This window comes from Alligator sinensis, unplaced genomic scaffold (assembly GCF_000455745.1).
Source record: "Alligator sinensis unplaced genomic scaffold, ASM45574v1 scaffold264_1, whole genome shotgun sequence".
NCBI classification, from domain to species: Eukaryota; Metazoa; Chordata; order Crocodylia; family Alligatoridae; genus Alligator; species Alligator sinensis.
The window spans coordinates 1,763,517-1,785,567 of NW_005841831.1; the positions used below are offsets into that span (position 1 = coordinate 1,763,517).

Sequence of the window (22,051 nt, forward strand, 5' to 3'; positions counted from 1 at the left end):
GTGTTTCCCCCCGCGCCCCCCGACCCCGCGCCCGCAAATGAACGGGGCGGCGCCGGTGTGGGAGCGGCCCTGGTCGCTGGACGAGATCCGCAGGGGCAGCCAGGCCTGGTCGCTGGCCTCGGACGCGGGGGTGAGCGCGCAGCGCGGCGCGGCCGGGCCCGGGGGGCGGGAAGGGGCCCCGCTGAGGCCTTGAGAGCACGAGATTTCCGCGGGGAGTCTGGGCACGTGCAGAGACCGAGAGCCGGTGGAGGGCTCCCCAGCCCCCACAACCACCCACCCCAGTGACAGCACCTGCGAGCTCCTCCCGTCGCTGCCCCTCTGCCGCCCCGGCCAGTGCGAGCAGCAGCGGTGACGGGTCGGGCACTGGTGCGCGGACAACGTATTTCATGCTTACAGTAGCAACAGCACCAGGGACAGCAGGTATCCCTGGCTGTGCCCTGCTCGCTCCCCACCCCCAAGATTGAGTCCTTGTGGAGCTGTAATGCTCATAGCGCATGTCTGGTAGGTGGTGGCATGGCAGTGCACGGAGAAATGTCTGCTGCCACTTGCATTCAGTCCTGCTTCATATCATTGGAGTCATCTTCTGCTGTAATCTTTGTGGGTGGGTCATTGACTGGGATAAACTGATCTTGAGAGAAGTACAAAATTGACCACAAAAATACTGGGAAGAACCTGTTACAGGAAAATCCAAATATCGAGCATTAGGCACTCATGTTAGGAGTTGTGTAATGTAAAATCCTTTATTTTGACACTGCCCTCTCAATTGACTGAGTTGCCGTCTCCAAGTTCTCTGGGGTCTTTTGTGGTTTAAGGTATCAGAAATTAAATAACATTTCCTCCCACGTTCTAAATAGCTCCTGCGTTTTCTACAAGAATTTTCCCAGCAGACCATCTCCAGGACACACGAAATTAAAAAGCAAGTGGATGGGTTGATTAACGAAACGAAAGCCACAGACTGTCGTCTACATAATGTCTTCAATGATTTTCTTATGTTGTCCAACACACAGTTCATTGAGAACGTGAGTGCACCAGATTCTAACATCAGGCTTGTACTTCAAATAAGTTGATACCAGATCTGTTGTGGTGTGGAAAAGTGACAAACTCTTACATTAATATAGACAGCATTTTTCCCATGGTTCAAGATAATTTGATCACTTTCTTTACTCTCAGGCTGCATGTCCCTCTTTCTTGGCATAATTTGGAGATATTTAGGCTTAAAATGTCTTCTCCTTCTCCTTGGGATGTCTCCTTCTTTCCCTTGTTGGTATTAGCTGCATTCCACAGGATCCAGAGGCAAGTGACTAGGATGGTAAAGGGTTTGAAATACAATTCATCTGAGGCAGAGTTGAAGGAACTAGGTGTGGTTCCTTTGGAGAAAAGGAGATCTAGGAGTGGACAAGCTAAAAACTATCAGTTTTGGAAAGGCTGCTATAAAGAAGATGGAGAAAAATTCTTCTTTGCCTTGTGAAACAGTAGATTCAAATGTAGCAAAGCACATTTAGATCAATTCTCAGGAAAAAAAACTTTTTAACTATAAGAGCAGAAAGGTAATAAGATGAGCCAGTATTAGAAATTGTGGAGCCTCTTTTGGAGGTTTTCAAAAAGAGGCTGCATGGGCATCTGTATGGGATGGTTTAGGAATGAGTAAATGTTAAATTTGTCTAGGGGGTTGGACTGGGTGACCCTTGAGGTCCCTTTTGGCTTTATTCTAGCAACTGTAGGACTTTTTCTAGTTTTAAAATCTCAGCTGTTTAGGTGCAACATACTTGGCATCTGTCTGTGGCCTCCCTGCCTCCCACCCCTCCCCTTGAGTTGAGGAGGATTGATATGGTATAGCCAACATCCATATCTCTGTGCCTGGAGGTTGACTACCTACTGCCCACGAGCTAGATCTGGCATGCACAAGAGGTTGAATCCAGCCCAGGAAGGTCTGACTTGTCTTGGGTATCATGAAGGATCTGGTGTAATGCAGCTGTATGGAGCTGCCTATCCCTGCTGCAGCACCCTCCTTTACAGCCCTCCCTGCTGCTTTATGTCTGAACTTACCCAGCCCCTCTGCATCTTCAGTAAGGGTAAGCACAGGCAGCTTGTGATCCTTGGGGAGTGGAAATTTGCAGCCTATGCAGCAAGGGGCTGGATTGTAAGCTCTGGTTCAGTGTAGCAAAGTGTTGCTGACCTCTGGTCTAGAACTTATTTAGTTTGATTATAAGATCTTATTCAATTTGATTATAAGAGTTTGTATAATAAGGTTTCCTTCTGTGAAGGAGATTCTTCATAGTTTAATTTGAAAAGCACTCTGGGGTGTTGGTGAAAGTCACCCATAGAAAGGAGTCTGTTGACATGCATTATAATTGGTGTTGGTGTTGGTGCAAGCAGCAGGATGTTCTAAAAGCTTAAACCACATTTCCACCCAGAATGCTCATGTCTGACTTCTTAGCTGTAGTAGTATATGGTAGAATCAGGAGTACGACCAAAGATTCCTGCTTTAACCTCTACTAGGTTTCTTACTAGGCATAAATCAACCCTAGCCACCTACTCAGAGCAGGCTGTGGAAAGATGGTGAGTGGAATCCAAGCAATATATCTGCACTGCTTTTGGAAGTAGGGCAGATATAGTGGTTGCATCTTGACATGTCTTATACTGAAGTTGCACATATAACTTTAGGATGCATATTATGCAAGTTGAAGCATCTTTTTTTATGCTAGTAGCTGGCTTCATCAGAGGTGGTTAGAATATAATTGCAGTTGTCACTGTTTCTTGTTAAAAAACAGTATTGGTTGCAAAAGTTTAGTGCTTACAAGTTGTGAACATCAGTATTTCAGCAAAGGTTGGTTTGAAGTGTTAGCGTTATATGCTTACTAAGGAAGCAGTGTCATAATGATGTATGGTTTTAATTTCTTTAGGCACGCTAAAGCACTCGGCAGTTCATCACATATTGTGCTTTCCTCAGCATTGTACTCAGATTGAGCTTTGCTTTAAAAAAGTAACAATACTTTGCAAAGGACAGCTCAGTGGAGAAATGGTGCCTGTATTTTTAGTTACTTGTAATATCTATTTGACCAAGTAATATTGTGCCCACTGCTGTATAATAACATTGAAAAAAGTTGGTGATAGTGTGGCTGTTTTAAGATCTCTGAAGGTCTGGGCCAAGTTGTCTCAAGTTGGTTGATCAAAAATTGAAATACTTGTATTCAGAGGGATGATTTTAATTGTTTTTTTCTAAGTTTCCTATGCCTTGACTAATCTGTGGAATGGAGTGAGAATCCTGTGTACAGTTCTGCACACCTCTATTCAAGAAAAACTAATTTGAGCAGAAGAGATGCAGAAAAGGGCTATCTTGGAGAAAGGCTGAGAGATGATATCATAGTGGTATTTGGAGAGTAAATACCAGAACGGGAGGAAAGCTATTTAGGATAAAGTACTGTACGGTGGTGGCACAAGAATATAGTGTATAAGCTGGCTCTGAATAAGTTTAGGTTAGAAATCAAGTCTTTATCCATAAGAGGAATAAGATTTGAGAGCAGTCTCCAAATAGGAGTAGTAGGGGTGAGACAACGCCAGGCTAGTCTTAAAACCAAGCTGAATCAGCTTATATGATGTGGTTTCCAGGGATGACTGAAGTCTGGACTTTGACCCAGCAGATCCCCTTTAGTCCAAGAGCTCTGAGAGACTTATCTGATGGTCATAACATTCTGGTGAGATCCTTGCAGAAAGGAAGCCAGCAAACCTTCTAACAATGCAAAACTAGGAGCTGGAAGTAACTGTCCTAATTAAATGCATTGAGGGCAGCTTGAAAATAGCATCATATGGGATCTTTTTAATGTAAGTGTTACATGTTGGTCTGTTTTTAATGGGAAATTAATTAACCCACTTAGATATTCCTTTTGTCTTGTGTAAAAGCTTAGTGCTTAGCACCTCCATCAACGCATTGCATTTTATTTGAATTAATTTGCTTAAATCCATAGAGAGTGTATGATGAAGAAGTAGAAGAACCCATTCCCAAAACTGAAGTTGGAGACAAAGCGGAACAGGTAAATTGATTTAACTCTGCATGCTGGCAGTGTGCTTGGAGGTGCAGAAAACAGAAGTAGACAAACTTTCCCTGTGATTTTTACAACTTGTAAGCCAAATCCTATTTATCTTGCTCTTGAAAGTCAGAGTCATTGAGGATCACTGCTACATTGTTTGCCTGTGGTCCCTTTACTACACTAGCTTTCCTTGTCTGATAGCTGATTTTGTTTAGCTCTCAAAGTGTAATGTGTGTTTGTAGTGAGAGTTAAATCCACTTTCTAAATTGCGGCTTTATGGTAGACCTGACATCGTAGCCAAAGTTCTGCTAATGGTGCAATGTTAGGAAGTCTTTAACCAGTGGACTGTACAAATGCAGAAAACAGTTCATATTGGGAGTTCTTAATTTAATTTGAGGTAAAAAAGGACACATTTTAACTATGTGAAATCTTGAAGCTTACTTGGGATATTTTCTTTGGCATGTAGTAAGGTAGCTCTGTTAGGCATTGCCTGATATTATTGACCTGAACTTCGGTAGTTACATTTTACAACCAGAACAACCCTAACCAAAACTAAACAGGAAAATGTTTCTCTCTGACTTCTCAAGGAGAAAACTCGGGAACAAAAAGAAGCAGATCTGATCCCAAAGATCCAGGAAGCGGTGAACTATGGGTTGCAGGTCCTGGACAGTGCTTTTGAGCAACTGGATATCAAAGCAGGAAATTCAGACTCGGAAGAGGAAGAAACTAATGAAAGGGTAGAACTAATACTTGAACCAAAGGTAAAGCAACCTTCCTCCCCCCACCTCCACGAATATTGGACCTGAGTGTTTTCTCACTTGCAGCTGTACGAGTGGGGAGTGATGACAGGGAAATCATTACATTGAATGATTGGCATCAAATTGAAACTACAGGTTTCCCTCAATTTATGCTGTATATGTGTTCCCAGAGAATGGTGCATAAATCAAATTTGCATAAAGCAAACTCACTTTACAGTGTAACAAATAGGGATAGGTTCCCATGGCGGTGAGGGAGGGAGTGAGGCTGGGACTAGGGAAGAGGTGGGGGGAAGGGTGCCATTCCTGGGGCTGCACAAGGCAGCAAAGCTGTGGGAACAGAGCAGCACTTACCCCAGCCCTGGCTGCAGTGGCCCCAGGAGCGGCCAGTGCAAGCTGCCTGCAGCTGCTGGGCTGTACCGTGCTCCGCCTGTCCCCACTCACTTCTGCTCCTGTGCTGTGCCATGCCCTGGTGCAGGCGACTGGTGTCAGCTGCTCTTGGGGCCGCTGCAGCTGGGGCTGGGGTGAGAGCTGTGCCTGACACCACCAAGGGCTCCACTTGTCCACACACACCCCAGCCCATGCTGGAGCAACCCCAGAAGCAGCCAACACCAGCTGCCTGCACCACGGCATGGCAGAGCCCAGGAGCTGGGGTAAGCCCAGGCATGGGAGGGCAGGCAGAGCATGATGCAACCCAGTGGTTGCAGGCAGCTGGCACTGGCCGCTCCCGGGGCCACTGCAGCCGGGCCTGGGGTGAGTGGGGCCACAGCCCCTTCCCCTCCCCCCACAGACTTACCTGCTTGGGCGGGGGCGGGGGAGGTGCATATATGGTGATCGCATAAGAGTGAATTTACCTTGCATATAACGAATTTTGGGTCTAAATATGCTCATCGCATAAGAGCGAACTCGCATATAAAGAACTCGCATAAATTGAGGGAAACCTGTAGTTACAACCTAGCTCAGTCTACTCATGGCAGGTTAAGCAGAAACGCTCCTTGTTGAATGGAGCTTAGCTTTCTGGTTGGCTCAGACGCAATGGAGAGGATGGGAAATTGCTATATTATATACAAAAAGCAAACGATAATTTGACAGCTATACATTTTTAGGGTTTTATAATGCCCATTAAAGTAAAAATGTTATTTCATAGTAGGCTTGAGGAGGGGCATATTGTATTTTGGGGCAGGATAGGGATCTTAATTGGTCTTCTTCTGTGGTGCTAAGGAAAAAGTTAAAGAAATCAAGCATGTCTTCTACATTTAATTAAAATATCTCCATTTGGCTTAGTGAGTACAAGTCCTAACCATCATTTTTAGACTCAGGACTTTGGTATAAGATGTGTACCATATTTTGTCATATGTAACCCACACCTTTTCACCAAAACAAGCTGGTAAAACTTAGGGTGCACATCATATGCGAGAAAACTGGATCCTCATGGGTTCAGAAATTTGGCAGCAGGGGATCTCTGGTAATGTTAATTGCTATGGCTCCCAGAGTCGCATCAATTAATACTGCTACTGCTCCCCTGCTCCTTAACTGGATAACAAGGCCCTGGATGCCTAAAGTCACTCTGTGGCTGGGGCCAGTACCCAGGATCAGACCCATGCCTGGGGTTGGAGCCAGCACATGGACTTGGAGCTGGCATGGGATTAGACTCTGTGCTCCAGGTCAGACCCAGCACATGGCCCTGGATCTGGCATTCTGAGTTGATTAATGGGTGGCATTCAATGCCAGGGCTGGAAGTAGGCTCAGGTCTCTAGCTGCTAGTACTCAGTTTCTGTAAGGAATAGATTTTTTTTTCTCTTCATTTTTTCTCCTAAAATCAAGGTGCTTATTTTACATGCTGTGGTATAGTATATGCAAATAAATGTGGTGCATACTCATCTTCATTAGTAGTAAACTTTAAGTCTAGAGACTGCCAAATCAGCATGATGCTTTAGTTTGCATGGTCCCAAAGCAATTTAAGTAGGTGATTTAAAATTTGAATTTATGAACAAAGTGTTATACTAATGTTCTGTATGATGATGGACTTCCTTAGTTTTGTTTTTTTAATATGAAACACAGTTATTTGTGTTTTGTTTTGTTTTTTTTAAATAGGATGTATAAAATATGGTTTTAGCAGCAGTCTAAGGGCAAAAAATAACCCCTCTTTGTCTTTCTTCAGGATCTTTATATTGATAGGCCTTTACCGTACTTAATTGGCTCCCAGCTCTTTATGGAACAAGATGATGTGGGCCTTGGGGATCTCTCTAGTGAAGGTGGGTGCTGGGGATAGCTTTATTGAGGTGTCTTGGCTTACTGCTTTAGATTATGTTGTACAGTGATCTTGGTCACTGCACCTAATGGAGGAAGGATATACCACATTAAGCATCTGTGAAAGCTTGAATATCATATATATAGTAGGGATAGTGAATGCTTACAGGATCTGATCCTTGTAAACATGAAATGTTTAGCTGAGACCTATGCTACTACAAGCAATCTCTTTAACTTATATTTTAATTTTATTACTAAAGCCTATTTAAGTCTGTAGAGTAGACAGCCACAGTCTAGGGATGGGGTTAGTCACATGTTTATGATTAATGTCTGAACTGAGCTTCCTTTTCTGCTTGTTCCCTTTAAACAGAAGGATCAGTGGATAGCGATCGTGGGAGTGTACTTGAGAGTGAAGAGAAAGATGAAGAGGTAAAAACTCAATTTGCTGCATAAATATTTGGGCAGCCAAGCAGATTTGTGAAGATGGAGTAGAAAATGTTTTTCTGAAAGATCAAGGGTATCTTAACATCTGCTGTTTTTAATTGTGGGACAAATATTGCCTTTTAGTGTTCTTGTACAATATTTTTTTCTGAAGTCTCTTGATTTGAGCTCTAGAGAGGTATTGTTTCTAATTTTGTTGGAGGTACTTAGTATGGCTTTGTGGTGGAAAGATGTAGTTAGCTGTATTAATCTAAAGTCAAGTTAGAAGGCAAGGTAGATTTGTACCTTGTAGGCTAACCAAAGTAGATAATAGCACAAGCTTTTCTGAGTTGAAACTCCCTTCATCAAATGCTGTGAAAGGAAGTGCAGAAACACTCACCTGATCACTTTTCTCTAAAATTATTAGAGAGCTTCCTATGTGCTGACTGTTCACTTGAAGTGTATGAAATAATCCAGTGGTAGAGTATGGTGACAGAAAATGCCACTCCTGAACTGCCCCTAAATTTGCTCTTGGCTTTAATTATAGTGAAACATAACTTGTGGCTTCTTAAGCGCAATTTTTGCACTCCTTGCATTTGACAAATTGGATGTATAACATGTCCAGCTGATATGACAATTACATTCTAACCAATAAAATGGAAGTGTGTCCTCTTCTTGAAAGGATTTGATTTTTTTTTTTTCTTTTTTGGCATGCTTAAGAATAGAATGATCTTCCCAGTTTAATCGGCTTAAAGCACTTATTAAAACATGTGGAGCGCTTGATTTAAGAAAAAAACAACCTTAACTTAGTAGTGTCTGATACATTTATTTGCTAAGCCAGAGTGTGTTCAGTGATGGGAAAGCAGCTGAGTAGATGCAGTGAGAGAGAGTGCTGATAGAACTTTAAAGCCTTTTACTTTGGGGATTTGACATGGCTTCATACATATCTATCAAATGTCTCTTGCTTTCTAGGAATTGGATGAAGAGTTTGGAAACCCTTGTGAGGATGACCAGAAAACGGTATGGACAAGCACTTCTTGAACAGCAGTAGTGGCTCTTGGTATAGTAGAGGTACAGGGAAGAGATGAGAACTTAATCTAGGACTTAATCTAGACTTTTAATTGTTCTTCCTATGAAGATACAAAAATACATGAATTGCATGTTTAGCACCTCTGGACTGCATGGTCCCTGATACGCGATGTTGTTTTGTGGATCCTCAAAAGGTGATCTGCAGGGCATTGCACCTCTAGTGCAGACCTTCAGGGTTGTAGAATATAAGGTTAGAGACACCAGAATGAGATGGTGAGGGGAGCTGAGGGGCAGAAGCAGGGGAAGGGTGTGCATAGTGTTAATGCTGCCTTAATGAGTCTTTCTTTGACCCCAGTCCAGTCTACTGCAATAGCTGTTTTAGCTGCTCAGTGAGATAAGGTCTGGGTTGCGATATAACTGGTGGTTTGCTAGCATTACAGATGATGCAGAGGATGTGCTGTATCGTTTGGAAATTATAACAGTTTCTCCCTGGTTCCCACACTTAAAACTATTTGAATGTCTCCTGAGCAAATTTGGTTAGCCTTGGTGGCATTTATGGTACCTCTAGCTGTACTGAAATGCGAGGGCTTGTTGTTGCCTCTCAGAGAACTGCACCTCTGAGTGACGAGGATGAAGATGATGGCTGTGATCTCTTTGATTCTGAGAAAGAGGAAGATGAGGAAGATGACTTGGAAGAAAATGCAAGGCTGGTAAGAGATGGCTGCTTGGGGTGCAGAGAAAGAAAAATGTTGACAATATTGCTAGTGGGGTGATCACTAGAGCCCCTATCCAAACATTGTATTTCTTGTGGGATATATGTAAGTATCCTGCAACAAATCATAACATGCCATAGATTAAAGAAATTTCTCCCAGGAAAAAAATGGTGGTTACACCACAAAAAAGGTAGATCCATGACAAAATTTCTGTTTTAAGCAGCAACTTCTTTGACATGTTGTCAAAAAGTGAATGGGTGGTGAGGGAGAGAGAACCCCATGATCCTACACTGCTCTGCTCTCCAAAAGGAGGAAGAGAGAACAGCAGGCTCCCTGACAGCCAACCTAAGGATAAGCTGTAAGGTAGGACTGCAGGCTGCTCTGTCTTGGTTCCTATTTGGTAGCACCTGGAGCAGGGATGCTGCCAGCAAGAGCTGCCCAGGTGAGAAAACCAGTGCTTTCAGCTCTGCTAGATTGCTCACTCAGGGCACTAGCACCTGGAGAGCTGAAACACTAGCAACCAGGAAACCTGGCTACAGGTGTGCACTTTTGAATGTCTAAGCTGTGTGCAGGGTGGGGCTGGGAAAGCCAGCCACTGGCATTCCCAACTTCTGTGCAATGGGGACACAGGAAGACTTAAAGTGCTTGCCCACAGCCTGGGAGCACCAGTGACTGTTATTGTGACTCTCAAGCTGTGGGCTCACGCCTTAAATGTCCCAGTGTACCAGCAGCATGGGAGGCAGGAACACCAGTCATCAGCATTCTTGACTTCCAAACTGTGGGGGCACTGGAATGTTTAAACCATGCACCTGCAGCCTGAAATCTGAGAATGCTGGTCCCTGGCATGCCATTAGCAGTGACCAGCGTTCCCAGTAGGTCTTCAGCATGGAAGGTGCCTAGAAGTTCTCACTTATGGTGTGTTGCAGAAGTTGGAGGTTCTCGCCTGGCATTATCTGCACAGAATCCTAGCTGGGGTGAACAGGTTTCAGGTTGGCTTTAAAACCACATTTTGGGGCTCTGCAAAGCCACTTGTTGGGTTACTATGAACAGGTATGGAATGGAGTGAATTGCAAACATAGCCAGAAACCAGACAGCATTAAACAATTTTAAGAGGGGTACTTGTTTTCTGTCATTTGTATGACCAATTAAATGACCTGTTAAATTGGCACAATCTGTCCTATTCTGAAGGGCTTTGGTGCTCAGCTGTCCCTGCAGTGCATGTATAACAGCCAGTAAGGACACAGTATAGTGCAAAAGAGGAAGGGAAGTTATAAATCAAGAAAGTTGGGACAAACTCCTCTTACAAAAATACTAGGACTTGAGTTCCTGCTCCTAATTTTAGACCTGACTCTTCCCTTCCTGCCCTAAGCAACAGTCATAGAATCATAGAAAATTACGCTTGGAAGGGACCTCAAGGGGTCATCTAGTCCAACCCCCTGCTCAAAGCAGGACCATCCCCAACTAGATCATTCTAGCCAAGGCTTTTCAAGCCGGGTCTTAAAAACCTCCAAGGGTGGAGATTCCACAAGCTCTCTAAGTAACCTATTTCAGCACTTCACTGCCCTCCTAGTGAGAGGTTTTTTTTCTGTTATCCAACATAAACCTCCCTTGCTGCAACTTGAGACCATAGCTCCTTGTTCTGTCATCCGTCACCACTGAGAACAGTCCAGCTCCATCCTCTTTGGAATCGCCCTTCAGGTAGTTGAAGGCAGGTATCAAATTCCCCCTTGGTTTGCAGAAGTCCAGTTTCCTCAGCCTCTCCTCAAAAGTCATATGTCCCAGGCTCCCCACCATTTTTGTTGTTCTCTGCTGGATTCTCTCCAACTTGTCCACATCCATTCTATAGTGGAGGGCCCAAAACTGGACACAGTACTCCAGATGCAGCCTCACCAGTGCAGAATAGAGGATAATAATTCCTTCCCTTGATCTGCTGGTAATGTTCCTACTAATGCCACCCAGTATGCCATTAGCCTTCATCACGCAAAGGCACACTGGTGGCTCGTATTTCACTTACTGTCCACTGTGACCCCCAGGTACTTTTCTGCAGAGCAACTGCTTAGCCAGTCAGTCCCCAGGCTGTAATAATGCATTGGATTCTTCTGTCCTAAGTGCAGGACTTTGCGCTTGTCCTTGTTTAAATTCCTGATACAAGTTCCTTGATACCAAGTGTGTATTCATCTCATACTAAAGAAGGCCCGATTCATTCTTCTGGGATTTGTACTTTTTCTTTACAGGGAATGTAGGTATTAATCCTGCTGCTTAGGTTGCTCAGCCATTGGGTAACATGTTTATTTCTGTCAGTAGGGGGATGGATGATCCAAATGTTACTCCAGTTTGGTGAGGATTGAGTTACACTGAAGGAACTGAAGTATCTTCTTGTGTCCGCAGAAAAAGAAAAGACCAACGTCATTTGCAGATGAGTTGGCAGCACGGATAAAAGGAGAAATGCCAAGCAAACAAGATGAGGAGCAGTCATGTAAGCTACTTTAAGCTACTTTTTAGTATATGGCTAGTGGACAGTGGTGATAGTTGAAGTTGGTTAGGGGGCTTGTGTAGTAACACAATAATTCTTTCATATCCTAGTTTGATTCCATAAACATCAAACACTGTTAGCATGCGGTGTAAATGATACAACTGTGCTTTACAGTTGTCAGTGGGATCTGAAGGGTGATTGTGATCAGAGTTACATATGAGAGTTGTGCTGGAATTAGCAAAGTGAATAGGTGAAACCTTCCATTTGGCTTTAATACTCTCACACCCTTGCGTGCCAAGTCAGAAGGAGATTCTCACAAAAAGTAAAATTGCCTGCCTGGGCACATGGGGTATTAAATGGTTTCAGGTGACTTAAAGAAAAGCTCTGCTCACTGGTGGCCTCTGTCCTATTTTTAAGAGTGAACCAGGATGTGTCCTCATGTTTACTTAACTAGTAATCCATTTGGGAACCTCTCCTTGCTGTTCTTAGCCACACTTTAGACTGACAGAATTGTAACACATTTTACTTGGCCATTTATTCTGTCTGCTTTTTTTCTGTCTTGTTCAGCTTGAACAGTCTAGACCAGTATTTCTCATCCTTTTTTGTACCAGGACTCATTTATAAACAACCATGGCCAATCCTGATCCAGTGCCCCTCACTCCTGACCTGCTGCTGCCCCGCCATCCCCAGTCCCCCAGTGAGTGGGGCATTGTGGGGCCCCAAGCAGCCGCTTGCAGGCTGGAACTGTGAGAGCCTGTAAGGGAAAAGCCAGTGTTTCCCGCATTTTTGTCCTTTAAAAGAGAATCCATTTTTAAAGTTTGTTCGTGACCCTTTCATATATTCTTGCAACCCACTTTTGGGTTGCGACACATGGGTTGAGAAACACTGGTCTAGACTGGTCAGTTCTGCACAGGAATATTCATGGGTTTACAAAGTGTTCTTGTTTGGTAAAATCATGCAGGAATCTTCTGGTCCCCAAACCCCCAGTTAAACCCTTCTTATTTTCTGTATGATACAATGGGACCCTGCTACTGATGTGAAGTTTCTCAGTGCTCTGTAATAAAAATATAAGAACTGAGAAGTTTGTATGCTTCACATTTCATGATAGAGTCACTCAGTTTAATAACTGGGGCATACAACTAGTTTATAGGGTTGTTTCACAAGACTGTGCAGTGTAGGTGAAAGCATGTACGCAAGCTCTGGTTTTGACTCAAACATCCTAACTAATAATGGACTGGCCTCAGGTTGTGTAATTCAGGAGTAAAGATAATTAGAATAACTCAGGTCTTAAACTCTTTCTTCTAGCCCTGTCATCATCAGAAGTCAAAACTAAGAAGACAGTGAAAGAAAAGAAGGAAGCTAGAGTTCCATCAGATGGTAGGATTTCTTTTTCTATTACAGTAACTCCTTCTTAGTTGCAAGGGGAGAAAGTGATATATTCCAACAGTAGGGTTTCTGGACTAGATAGGAACTAGCCATTCTTCACTTTGTGAGCAGTCTCAGGTAGTTTGTGTCTTGTTCTATGCTGAACAAGAGTAGAAATGGCTGCAGAAGAAGCTGTTGCTTAAACATGAACTTTGTCAGACAGGGTCCAGATACTGTAATCCTATACTCTGGACAAAGCTGGTGCTTCACCAGTGCATGTGAGCATGTAAAATTAAAACCAGAGTTGTTGAATGCTCTTCAGCATTTGTATTTCTGTGTTGCCTTAATCATTATTGAGAGTGCAGTGGAATAAGCCTACATCATGGCAGTCTGGTGTGTGTGCTGTGTTTCTAGATGATGATGATGACATTTTCAAACCTCCGAAGCTGACCGATGAGGACTTTTCACCGTTTGGTTCTAAAGGTGGCCTTTTCAGTGGCGGGACTGGACTCTTTGATGATGACGAAGAGGTTAGAGACGACTGGATAAGAGGGGTAGAGTGGAAGCATGTATCTCTGTATAGACATCCCCTAAAAATAAATGGATCTTGATCTTGTTGGAGGGTGGGGAAGCAAGCCTAGATGATATGGTAGATAAATCAAAGACCATGCAGATAAAGGAGCATGCATCATTTCAGGTGAAAGAGTTTCTCCACTCACTCTGGAAATCCTCTGCCTTTTCTCAAGAGTCAAGGTTTAACCTGATGTTTTAGGCCAAGTTGTCCATCTTTTTCTCCCTTGTACCATAATTGCTGTTTAATTGTACCTGTTCCTGAGGACAGTCATAAATAATATGTGGCTTGTGTAGTTTTGTGTGATCCTTAGAATTAAAGGTCCTGCATAAATGTAACAACTAACATTTGACTAGCTCCCCGGCAACAATTTTGCACTCTCTTAGTTCACGTTGTCTTCCTATTTGCATCCTTTGGTACAAGTCCTAGGATACCTGCACTGCCTAGGAAATTTAGGGTATATCTTCATGATACAGTGCTGGGCAGAGCAGAGTGGATTGACATTAAAAGTAGCATGACCAGGACAATAGGCTAATTAGATGTGCTGAAACCCTGGGTATATATGGGCATGGGCAGAGTGCTATGCTAATGGAACTGAGCTGCTTGCAATACCTGATATAACTTGGATATTTCTGCACAGCACCATGTTATGCTGTGTTAATACACTTATGTTATACATAGATATAGGAGATATTTATGTATGAAACTGCTTGAGGGGAAAAGGTACTAAACTGTCCTCTTTCTCCTCGTCTTGCTGTATAAAATGCCTCCGTTCTATTTAGATAGTCCTAGAGATTTAAAGAGAGCTGTCTGTGTTTTTAATAACACTTGGGAGATAAATTAGAAAATGAGCAGCTACTCTTTTATAACGGGTGGTCAGCTACCTGACGAATGTAGTAGTATGTCAGCGTGGACCAGAATAGAACCCATCCAGTTCCATTAACAGGTTACTGAGTTGCAAATTAAGACCAGTGAGACTTGAGAGAGAATCACCCACTGGTTCAAATGTTCCTTGTAGACAAGACACTAATATTTAGCAACTTCTGAGAGCTCAAGTGGATGTCAGATGCATCTCCTGATGGATAGGTGTCAGTGTAAGAGGGAACCTCCCACTCAAATGCTGCCTTTAGTCTGTTTTTAAAGTACACTAACAAAGCTTTCCTCTCTAAGTAGCAGCATTCAGCTTTCTTTAGAAAATGATAGTACAGACCAGGTTTTTAACATTCCTAAAAGTTTTAAAATTACTTATGTAGGACTACTTATTTACTTATTGCAAAGGTTACTTTCTTCTGCATCTATGAGTTTCCTCTTACACTTGACCCACTTCTTTGGTAAAGCTTACTAGAAAACAGTGAGTCATGTGATTCTCCAACGAGTTGCATTCCAAACTTGCATGTCCAATCGCTCACAAAGACTGGCTTTTACTGATGGGTCACTATGGCAGCTGGGGAGTTATTTCTTAATGAATTTCACGGGGACCCAAATCCGTTAGGCATCTAGGTTGGGATTTTCAAGTGCTTGTCTGCCATCAGCATTTGGGGGCTGGAACCTGTATCTGCAATTTGCATCTCTATTGCTTTTGTATTGTCTGTGTACCTTTTTACTGTTGCCATAAATCCCGTTGTAGCCAATAGACAGATTTGTCTTACTTTGCTCTTTTTTTACCTCTTGGCTGTCAATCAGAGTGATCTTTTTGCTGAAGCACCAAAAGCAGAAGATACAAAAGAAAAAGATCAGCGTGTCCCAATAAATGATGGTAAGAACTGATTGGTACAAATAATACATATCAACTAGGCCTGTGCAAAGCAGCTAGTATTTGCTTCGGATTCGGATTTGGTCGATTTGGGGGACAGTGATTTGATGATCCGAATCACTGTCCCAAATCGATTTGACCAAATCTCCGAATTGGCCAGGCCCATGCCCCCCCAGCCCGGCAATGGTTGCCCCACCTGGCCCAGCTTCTGGCTCTTTGGGGGGGAGAAAAAAAAAAAATAGCCGTGGCTCACTGGGTTCTGCCGAGCAGGGGGGTGATCCCCGCTGCCCCGACTGGGCCAACTCCAGCCCTTTAAGAAAAAAACAAACAAGAAAAGCCCTGCACTCACTGTTCCTGCCGGTGAGGCGGGGGGGGCGATCCCCACTGTCCTGCACCATGTGGAGGCTCTTCCACAAGCCCCACAAAGCCCCAAGGCTGCTGCAGGAGTGGGGAGTCCAGGGCTTTCCTTAGTTTGATTTTTTCCTTAAAGGGCTGGAGCTGGCCCAGGCACAGCAGCCATGGGGAGGAGTGGGGGGGGCGGCATGGGGTAGTGGGGGGCAGCAGGGATCGCGGCAGGGGTCCCCCCCATGGTCTGGTCCTCTCCCCCTCCCCTAGTACTTACCAGCTTGGAGTCGGCTGCAGGTCCGTGCTGCAGCCATTGGGGACTGCCCAAATCATCAAAGCTCTCCAAATCTTTTCTGAAGATTCAGAGAGCTTTGAATAGATTTGGACCTTTTAATTGGTCCCCTGATTTGATTTAGATTTGGAGATTCGGCCACCGTACTGGGCCGAATCTCCTCTGAATTGAATCGTTACCCGAAGCTTCGCACAGCCCTAATATGAACTGTTATCCTGTGGATAACTTGTGGTTAGTATCTAATTGTACTTTGTCAAAAGAATATCTAAAGCAGAACAGAGAGCTAACAGCTAATGGCTGCTTCCCTAGCTTAGCTGGTACTAAGTTTCAAGCAGAAACTTGGGAGTTCTCTGTTCATGATTTGGAAAATAAAACCTAAATGTTTTTCCACTATGAGAAACTTGATTGGGTCATAAGTTGTATATAATATCTGGGAGGGGGAAGGGGAGAGTCATCCCCACTGAAATCATTTGGGCTCATTTTAGGCTCCAGCATCTACCAATAACTTGCAGACTCAGTCAGGAGTATTTTGTAAGCAGCCAAGACTTGTCAAAAGCATGGATGCCTAAAATTGGTCTCCAGTTAAGTAGCTCACCTGTTCTTTCTTTTGAAATCCTCAAAATCCAGTGGCTGAATTTTAGGAGCCTACATCTTTAGTTTGTATTTATACAGTGGGCTTTAAAATAATGTCCAACTTGGATATTAAAATATTTCACATAGAGCAATTTAACTCATCACCTTTAGTTTCTTGGATAAACTTTTGCAACTTAATAGAAATGTCTCGACTTAACCATGCATGTGTTGGGTTCCTGCATCAGATCCCATTGCATGTTTACTTTAACATCTGTTAGGAGCCTTATAAACTGACTAAATTGGAGATGAACAAGCGCTTCTAAACCAGAACTCCCTTTATCAGATGCTGTGAAAGAACACACACAACAGAGCAGGCTATCAGGCTGTGCATGTCCTTTCATAGCATCTGATGAAGTGATCTCTGGCTCATGAAAGCTTATGCATCTCTGATTTAGTAAGTCTGTAACAATGATTCTCAACCAGGGTGCTATGGGGTACCTTGAGATCCTTTCAGGGGTGCAGTGGGGTGTCATGCTATGTTAGCACTGTTCACCATGCAAATCTTTTTCACAGCACAAACCCTGAGATTTCAAATTTAAATCCATGCTATTAAAATCTTTCCAACTTGTTGTGGCCTTTCTGAGTTCTTTGCAACAGAACAATTGTTCTATTATTTTTCTGTAGTCAAAAAATGAGGGAAAGCTAAACATTTGTATTTTCTGATGGGTGAATCTAACTGGGGTGCCTCAAGTCTAAAAAAGGTTGAGAACCACTGTTTTATAAGGTGCATCTCTACCCTGACTTCAGAAAACTACCGTTCTCAGAAAATGACAAATTCAGGGATGTCTGAAGTATGCTTATCTGGAGCCATTTGGGTTGCTGAACCAGGGCTGTGGAAACTTCTTGTGATCCTTTTGTTTGTAAGAGTATTGGAAACTTGAACTGCATGAAGCAAAGGTTACTGGTTTAGTGTTGTACTTCATATCATTTCAGCACCATCAACAAAGCCTGGAAAGAAAGTTCCTATAGGTGCGGTTTCCCTCTTTCCAGGTATGACACATTTGATAGACAATTGCTTCATTTGTTAAATGTTTCTCTCTAAAATATATTGTGATGTCTTTGAAAAAAAGCTGTCAAAGTATAGCGGTGATGACTTGTTGGATGAGGTTTTGATTGTCTGGCATGAGAGCTGTAAGCCTACATTGGACTCTAGGGGACTGCAGAATCCCCTGGGTTCATTCAAGAGGGTGTAAATGTGGGTGGGTCCAAGCTTGTGACAATGGGGATGTGGCTGCAGTCCCTTCTGGTGATCCTGGATGCCAGCAAGCTCTCAACAGCTCCTGCTGGAGCTCTGTGCTCACTATAATTTCCGAGCTCACCAGCAGCATAGTTACTTATTCTTCAAGGTACCTGTTATGTATTGCATGTATTAGTTCAAGTACAGTATAGATAGCAGCATTCCTCTTCAGAATTTCATGAGCTGCATTTAAAAACTTAGACTGTTATTGTACTGCATCTTTTGTGCCCTTTCTTGATGCTAACAGGTCATCTTTGTCTGGAAGTGGATTTATTTCCCCCCCCCACCCCTTTCTTAAATCACAAGGGGGGGGGGGAGAGAAAGGAAACCTTTCTTTTTTTAAATTTTTCTTAAGCAAGAGTGGGACAGGTCATTTGCTTTATATGTAGGGTGACCATAAGGAAATCCAGGACACTGCCCCCGCTCCTTACCCCTGAGTCAGCTGTTGCAGGCAGGGGTTCAGGCACACAATGCTGCCTCCACCTCCCTGTTGAACTGCACGCTGCTCCCCTGTGATTCTGGGACTTCTGTTTAAATTCTGACCAGCTGGCTGGGACTGGCCTACAAAATCCAGGACTATCCCAGCCAAACCAGGACGTATGGTCACCCTGTGTATATGAGAAACTGTCTCAGCTGTCATGCAGTATTTTAATACTGTAATGAGTACAGTATATTTCACATTTTGACCTCAAGAGTAGCAACAAAAGCATAATTTATTAGACAACATTGCACCAAAGGCTTGGTTTCATGCCAGTCAAAGATGGAGATCAGGTGGGGCTATACTCTGTCTACTCTGAGCTGATCTGTGTGGCTCTTGCGTGGAAGCACTATTGCCTCAGGGATGAATTTGGCCCTTTATTAAGCTATGTGCCATCTTGATTCATGAGGGCATAAGGCACACTGTGTTAGTAATGGAGCTGCTCAAACTATCTGTTGCATAATTTTTGATGAACGTGGTCCTATACAAAAGTTGTGCACACCAGTTATGACTTCTGCCAACTTATTTGTTCAAAGTAACTGAATAAATAAGCTCTGAAGTAGCTGGTAGTGATTGTTCAGAAATATCTAATCAAGCTTTGTGGGGTCAGCTAAGCTACATTGGTACTCATGTTCTTTCTGATTGGTTGACCTGACTTGACCTTCTTATACTAGGATTGTGTGTGCTTAAAAGGCATGCAGCCTGTGTCAGACCATACCTTCAAACCTGGTGCCTTGGCCTGACCAATGTGGCTGCTCAGCCCAGCCTGTCACGCTGTGATTGATCACCCAGGCTGATCCAGGCTTGCCTGAAGTCCCAGCATGGCCTATGCCTTCATCCACTCCCTCTCAGCTGACTCTCCATTTCCCCTATATAAACCCCTGCGCAGGAACAGGAAGTATCCAGGTAACAGGGCTCAACTTGACTTAAGACTGCTTTACTGTTCCCTATGGCTTGTTCCTTGACTCAGCTTCCTGTTTGATCTCCCAGCTTGCTTCTTGACTCCAGTGTCTACTGGATTTCCCAGCTTCTTGACTCAGCTTGTTCGTAGACCCAGCTCTTGGACCGACCTCTTGGCTTCTTGGTTGGGTTTGTTCTCAGATTCTGTTCACTCATCCTGAACCTAGTCAGTGCCTTGATTCCCCAAGTTGGCTGCCCAAGTCCTGGTGTGACAGTGTGCTTGGCCCACCTCAGTTAGTGAAGAAGGCTCAGCATGGCACCCAATCCTGTGCCAGTGCCCTCAGACCTGTCCTCTTTGGACACCACAGCATAGGGAGACCCACAGACAGGGCAGGACCAGTTGAACTGATTTGCCTCTGCCCAGTAAGTCCTGAAAGTCTGAGTGCAGCAGCAGCTGCTGGCTGACAGCAGTCCCTCCAGTCCAGGGGGCATACTGCCAAGAGACCAGCGCTGGTGTGAGGAGGCATGGTGGCTGTGGGAAGAGATTGCTGCACTTCAGGCCTTTCCTGTTGAGTCCTTTACCCCTCTTCCACTACCTGAAAGGTATGATGGGGACTGGTGGTGCTTCAGGGGATTTCTTATCCAATGCAACCTTTTTGTTCCTAGCCCAGCCTGGAATAGTCCAGAGATCAGGTGACGGCGAGCATCCTCATAAGTGTCCTGATGGAGAATGCCTTGAGTTGGGCCTCCCCATTGGTGAAGCACAATACCTTTGTCCTCCAGGACTGGGAGACCTTCCTTTGAGACTTCTTCTTCATGTTTGTTGATCCCTGCTGGGCCTGCACAGCAGAATGCACATTAAAGAACCTTTGCCAGGGGCAGGGTACTGCCCTTTGCTGCTGCTATGCAGCCATGACAACCAGTGGAACAAAGTGACTAACACCCGCAGCTTGACTGATTCCAGTGGGGTCTGCAGGAAGAGGTAGAAGTGAACTGGCACAAGTGGAGCCTCCCTCGGGGTTCGATGCCTTTGTAGACCCATCAGTTTGAATTGACTGTTATCTCCAGGAATGGAAGGAGGAAAAAATACATTCCCTACCCATGCTTGTGGGGCTCCAGGACACAGACTTGCTAGCTGCCCCAAGAGAGGGGACGAGGAAAACAAGCCACCACGTGCCTGGTAAGGGGGGCAGGCTTGTAGTAACCACAGATTCCCCTCACTCCCTCTGCAGTGGAAACCCACAGAAACCTGACCCTCGGAGCCTTCAGTCACAGCTATTCATCTACCTCCAGGTCCTGGGTCAAATCTACTCACTTCCGGTCCTGCCTGCTGCCCCAGAATCCAGTAAGGCAGTTAATTTAATCAACAAGGCTGATTGACCCAGGCCTTTTAAATCCAATTACAGTGGTGGTCCAAGCTAGGGACCATTGGGACCATAGACGGCTCCCCTCTGGCCTTGTGGTGTGAGAGGCCACCACTGTGGAGGTGAACATCCATGGGCACTGCAAAACCTTGTGTTGGGAAAGTCTGTTTCATTCATTACCCCTTGATTCTAGGATTTCCCTACCTCGCCTTCCATGACCCCCAGGTCAGGTGGAAAGCCCAGGAAGCTCACTTTTGTTCTAGCTGCTGTTGCAACATTGCTGGACACCCGGGATGTTTGCCTGACCTGCGATTCAAGCAGGGGTATTGACCACTGCCAACCCCCGTGGGGCTCAGCTTTCTGAGACCATATCCAGCCTGCTCCCCCAAAATACCAGGATTATGCTGACATATTTGAGAGAGAGAATGCAGTTCTTCCGCTCCCCTCCCTCACCAGAATTACAGTTGTCCCATCAACCTACTGCCTGGGGCCAAGAACCTGGTGGGGTGTATCTGTGCCATGTCAGAGCCATAACTTGCTACCCTGTGAGCAAGGTAGCAGGAAAACCTGTCCTGGAGGCTCATAAGGAAGTCTGTCTCTCCAGCAGGGACTCCTGTCCTAGTCATCAAAAAAAATAAAGGAAAGGGGGTTTGCTTTTGTGTGAACTATTGGGCCCTGAACAAAGTCACCATCTGCAGTCAGTGTCCCCTACCTCTTGTCTCGTCCACTGATTTAAAACCACCTGCATATTCATCAAACTTGACCTCCAGGGAGCATGTAACCTGAGGTGAATCAGGGCCCGTGATGAATGGAAAATTGTCTTCTGGCTTCAGTACAGGCACTTTGAGTAGTGAGTTGTGCCCTTTGGGCTCATCAGTGCCTCATCTACTTTCCAGCACTTCATTAACCATGTGCTGTGGGACCTCTTGGACTAATTTGTCATCACTAACCTGGACAACATTCTAATTTTCTCAGAAGATGCTGATCAACACCCATCACGTGTCCAGGAAGTGCTTGAGGGGATGTGCCACCATGGCCTTTTTGCAAAGTTGGAGAAGTTTGCCTTCAACCAAACCTCCACCAAGTTCTTTGGCTTTATTTTATCCCCAAGGGCTTAAAAATGGACCCGCAGAAAGTTCAGGCCATCCAAGGGTGGAAAGCATCCTGAAAGGTCAAGGAACTTCAAAGATTCTTGGGGTTTTCCAACTTCTACCAGCAATTCATCACCAACTTTGTCAGATGATGGCCTCTCTCACCACACTGCTACATAAAAATATCTAGTTTCACTGGTCTCTGGAATCTCAACAGGGCTTCAAGTATCAGAAGCAGGCCTTCACATCCACCCTGTGTTACTCCATTGAGATCCAGCCTTGCCCTTTGTGATGGAAACAGATGCCCCCAGTACTGCAATAAGCATAATGCTCTCACTCTCCACTCTGTCAGCA

General features: G+C 44.5%; 1 protein-coding gene across 4 annotated transcripts in view; it reads left to right on the forward strand.

The window, feature by feature from the left end:
- Positions 1-7: 7 nt before the first annotated feature.
- Positions 8-22,051, forward strand: part of WASHC2C (WASH complex subunit 2C) — a 56,200-nt gene continuing 34,156 nt past the window's right edge. For all 4 annotated transcript variants that reach the window (XM_006014779.2, XM_006014781.2, XM_006014782.2 and 1 more), the window contains exons 1-13: positions 8-130; positions 855-1,019; positions 3,966-4,031; positions 4,616-4,789; positions 6,945-7,038; positions 7,404-7,462; positions 8,426-8,473; positions 9,088-9,192; positions 11,584-11,671; positions 12,974-13,045; positions 13,448-13,563; positions 15,288-15,360; positions 17,561-17,617. In XM_006014779.2, the coding sequence (XP_006014841.1) occupies positions 38-130; positions 855-1,019; positions 3,966-4,031; positions 4,616-4,789; positions 6,945-7,038; positions 7,404-7,462; positions 8,426-8,473; positions 9,088-9,192; positions 11,584-11,671; positions 12,974-13,045; positions 13,448-13,563; positions 15,288-15,360; positions 17,561-17,617 (1,210 nt within the window). In that variant the 5' untranslated portion in view covers positions 8-37. The remainder of the gene's footprint in view (positions 131-854; positions 1,020-3,965; positions 4,032-4,615; positions 4,790-6,944; positions 7,039-7,403; positions 7,463-8,425; positions 8,474-9,087; positions 9,193-11,583; positions 11,672-12,973; positions 13,046-13,447; positions 13,564-15,287; positions 15,361-17,560; positions 17,618-22,051) is intronic.